Source organism: Condylura cristata, unplaced genomic scaffold (assembly GCF_000260355.1).
Source record: "Condylura cristata isolate star-nosed mole 26May11 unplaced genomic scaffold, ConCri1.0 scaffold00033, whole genome shotgun sequence".
Taxonomy (NCBI): Eukaryota; Metazoa; Chordata; class Mammalia; order Eulipotyphla; family Talpidae; genus Condylura; species Condylura cristata.
Window position 1 is genome coordinate 16,885,068 of NW_004567134.1, and position 3,877 is coordinate 16,888,944.

The 3,877-nt window shown below is 57.7% G+C and overlaps 1 protein-coding gene across 1 annotated transcript in view; it reads left to right on the forward strand.

Annotated features, from left to right (window-relative positions):
* The window catches only part of SRGAP3 (SLIT-ROBO Rho GTPase activating protein 3), a gene marked incomplete at its 3' end in the record, with an annotated part of 72,682 nt that overhangs the window by 36,606 nt on the left and 32,199 nt on the right, over positions 1 to 3,877 (forward strand). Inside the window, exons 3-4 of the mRNA XM_012732090.1 lie at positions 1,905 to 2,033; positions 3,077 to 3,385. Coding sequence (XP_012587544.1) covers positions 1,905 to 2,033; positions 3,077 to 3,385 — 438 coding nt within the window. The remainder of the gene's footprint in view (positions 1 to 1,904; positions 2,034 to 3,076; positions 3,386 to 3,877) is intronic.

Below are 3,877 nucleotides of genomic sequence, written 5' to 3' on the forward strand. Positions count from 1 at the left end.
CGGCCCCCGCCGAGCCGGGGGCCGCCTGGGGTCCCCGCGCCCCTGAGCGCGGAAGATGAGTCAGACGGGCTGCAAGTGGCGAGTGTCACGTCTACCACAGCTCTCTGAATTGCAGTTTTTAAATCTGACGGTGATTGCGTGTCACCTCGATGGAGTCAGGGGGCTGCCCGGAGCTCCGTGGAGGTTGCGGAAGCCCTTGCGGAGCTGCGACCGTTGGAGACGTCTGCCACGGATATGCCGCTCAGTGGCTGCCTAGCTGGGCTGCTTCTCTGCTTCCTTTCTTTCCAAAGGCTGTGATTTTTCTTGTTGAATCATCGCATTCGTTCATTCCATGCAATCAGCAGACATTTCCTGCCTCTTTCTCGGTGTCGAATGTACCGCACCAGATGGTTACTTGGGCCTCTATGAGACTAATTATATGACTATTTGATCTTACAGTTCTTAAAAATTGTAAGAGATTGAGTGGGAACAAAATCCAACAGGACCTGGAAACGTAACCCGATACAAAGAAAGTAGAATTTCACGGTAAATTCCAAAGGCAAAGGAAGAATATGCTTTGCAATAAGCAGGCTGAGACCTAATTTTAAAAAGGGGCAAAGGATTTGAATAGACATTTCTCCAAAGAATATATACAAGCCGCCTAAAAGCACATGAAAAGACGCTTAGCATAATTACTCACTAAGGAAATGCAAAGCAAAGCTCGGTGTGAATGTACCACACGATGACTGTAGTAAGAGAAAATCCTGGGAGTTCTTATCACAGGAGGAAATTATTTTCCCTCTGTCTCCTTTCTTTTCTTTTTCTCTGTATCTCTGTGAGAAGACAGAGGCTGACTGAATTTATGGTGATCCTCATTTCACAATAGATGTGAATTAGACTTTATTTCCCTCTGCTTTAAACTCATATAGGATGAGTATGTTGACAGTTTCTCAGTCAAACCAGGGATAAATGTCATCTTTGGAACACACACACAACAACACAGTGAGATTCCTTGTCACACCTAATGGGTGACCGAAATGAAAAAAGCAGACAATAGCAAGTGTTGGTGAGGATGGGACATTTGGGGCCCTCACATCTGCTGGAGGGACTGGAACATGGCCGACCACTTTGGGAAATCGTTTGAGAGTTTCTCTAAAGGTTAAAAAGAGACATAGTTACCATATGACTCAACAGTTCCACTCTTAGTACCTGCTGGAAATAAGTGAAACCCAGTTCATAGAACACCTGCATATGCATGCTCTCGGGAGCTTTATTCACAACAGCCAAAAAGTCAATACAACCCAGATGCCCATCAGCCGATGAACAGATGGATGAAATAGCGATTGATCCTTGTTGTGGAATATTACATGGCCGTCAAAAAGAACGAAGCACTGGTTTGTATTACAACAAAAATTAATTTTTGCTAAATGAAAGAACCCCACCCAAAGGCCCCATATTGGAGAAGTCTATTCATATGAAGCATCCAAAAATCCAGAACAGATTATCCAGAGAGGCAGATGAGTGGTCTGTAGGCCCTGAGGCAGGGGAGAGGGGGGAATTGACCCCCAGCTTTTGAGTGATGAAATATTCTGTTGAGAAAGTGGGGAACGCCTGTGGTACAGCGCTGTGACCAGACTCAAGTTGCTATTCAGAATTGTTGCTCTTTAGCCATGTGGTGCTCGGACAAGTCACTGCTCCTCAGCTGTCTTCACTCGTAATGCAGATGAACTCGACCAAGATATCTTTGATTTCCTTTCAGAGTTTAAAATGTGTGAGCTCACGAAAGACCGAAAGTGAGGTCAGCGGCGGAGCAGCCCGGTGAAGGGACCGGGGGTGCGTGCTCGGAGCACGGGCCACGGCTGGGACAAGGGCCCAGACCCACCTGTCGAGGCTCTGCTCTGACGGCTGCTCGTTTCTTCTTCCAGAGGCAGGCGAAGTATTCCGAGAACAAGCTGAAGTGCACCAAGGCCCGGAACGACTACCTGCTGAACCTGGCCGCCGCCAACGCGGCCATAAGCAAATACTACATCCACGACGTCTCCGACCTCATCGACGTGAGCGACGTGGCCTGTTCTGCCACCGAGGGGGCTGGCCTGTGCTCACCTGGCGGGCCCGGTGGCAGGGGCGCCTGCCGGAGGGAGGGCAGGCAGGAGCGCCCGTGGCCTGGGACCGGGTGGCCCTCCGTGGCTTAGCCTTGGTGGGTGGGGAGGGCCGCCAGCTGCCGCGGAGGGGGGTGGTCTGTATTCAGCTTCCCGGGGCCCTTCTCTGCCCCAGGCCCTTTGCTGCGGTTGGGGGCGAGGGGTAACGGACACACTCACGCCCTGGGGCCTTCCCAGGGCGGTAAAGACATCTGCATGCGGCGGGCGCCAGGGCCAGTTCCCCGGCCACATGTGCTCAGAGCAGCGAGGCCACGGATGACCTGGGGCGCAGTCGGGCAACGCAGGGCAGGAGGGTGCAGCGCTGGCTCCTGAGAGGCAGCGGAGAGGCACAGGCTGGCGGACAGCCTAGACCGGCCTCTCCTCTCGGCCTGGCGTCCTGACTGGCATTTGAGGGCCGCTGCTCTCGCCTTGGTGCAGAGGGGACCCGAGTCCAGACACCGCCTCTGTCCTGCCGGGCAGCTTTCCTCTTCACACTCCCCGGCCCTTTCCTTTCTCTTTGACCACGTGTTTATTGGGCACCGACTAGCTCTGGGTGCTGAGGCAGTGGACAGGAGCCCGCGGCCTGCGCTCTCAGGGCTTGCCTGACCTGCTCGTAGGCCCTAGCAACACCCACTGGCAGTGAGGGGGTGGCAGGAGAGGCAGACCCGCTGGAAGGCGCCCTGGTGTAAGCGCAGGTGGCGAGAACACCAAGGAAGGCTTCCTGGAGGAAGGGGCATCTTTCGGCAGGGAGCGCGGGGAGCCTGTGAGGGCTTAGAGATGAGGGGGTGTGGGCAGCGTGGGGAGTCAGGAGAACCTCTGCTCTCGCCCAGCCACCGCCCCCTCCCAGCTTCCCCCAGGCGTTGCAGGACAGATCCCTAGGGCCACGTCGGTCACTGTGGTGGGCGGACACGTGGCGGCCTCCCGTCTCACGGCGCCTTCTGTCCTGTGCCCCTTCCCAGTGCTGCGACTTGGGCTTTCACGCCAGCCTGGCCCGCACCTTCCGGACCTACCTCTCCGCCGAGTACAACCTGGAGACGTCTCGCCACGAGGGGCTGGACGTCATCGAGAGTGCAGTGGACAACCTGGACCCCCGGAGCGACAAGCACACGGTCATGGACATGTGCAGCCAGGTCTTCTGCCCGCCCCTCAAGTTTGAGTTCCAGCCCCACATGGGGGACGAGGTGGGTTCCTCGGGCCCAGGCCTGCCCCGCTGTGCTCCCAAGGGCGGGCGGGGGCAGCTGGCCCCGGTCCACCTGCCAGCTGGTCAGGTTCTGGCTCACCGGCTTCCCAGCTGAGGCAGTCACGCCCACGTTTTCTTGCCCAAGCCCCCCCCTGCAGGACAGCAGGGCCTTGCTCCCCTTAAAATTCTGTCCGGAAGACCACAGGGGAGCGCCACATAGTCACTCCCCTTCTCCCCTCGATGCCCATGGGCGGTGGTGGGAGGCCGGGCTCACCACAGCCTCCGGCCAGCTCCGCCCTGGCCCCTGCACTCCCAGCCGCGGGCCCTGAGGACGCCCACGCGGCTCCCTGCGGGTCAGGCCCACCGGACCCGCTCGCACCCAGGCCCAGAGCAGCGCTAGCTCACTACCTGGGGTCCCCATGTCCTTCCGCCTGGCTCCAGGGCCCAGACGTCCAGTCCTGGCCCCACGGGAGGGCACCCGCAGGCCTCAGAGCTGCCTCCTGCCTCTGCCGCCGCCACCCCAGGATGCGCAGACTTCCCCTAGAGCCCCGTCCCCTCGGTCTGGATTCACCCCACCGTG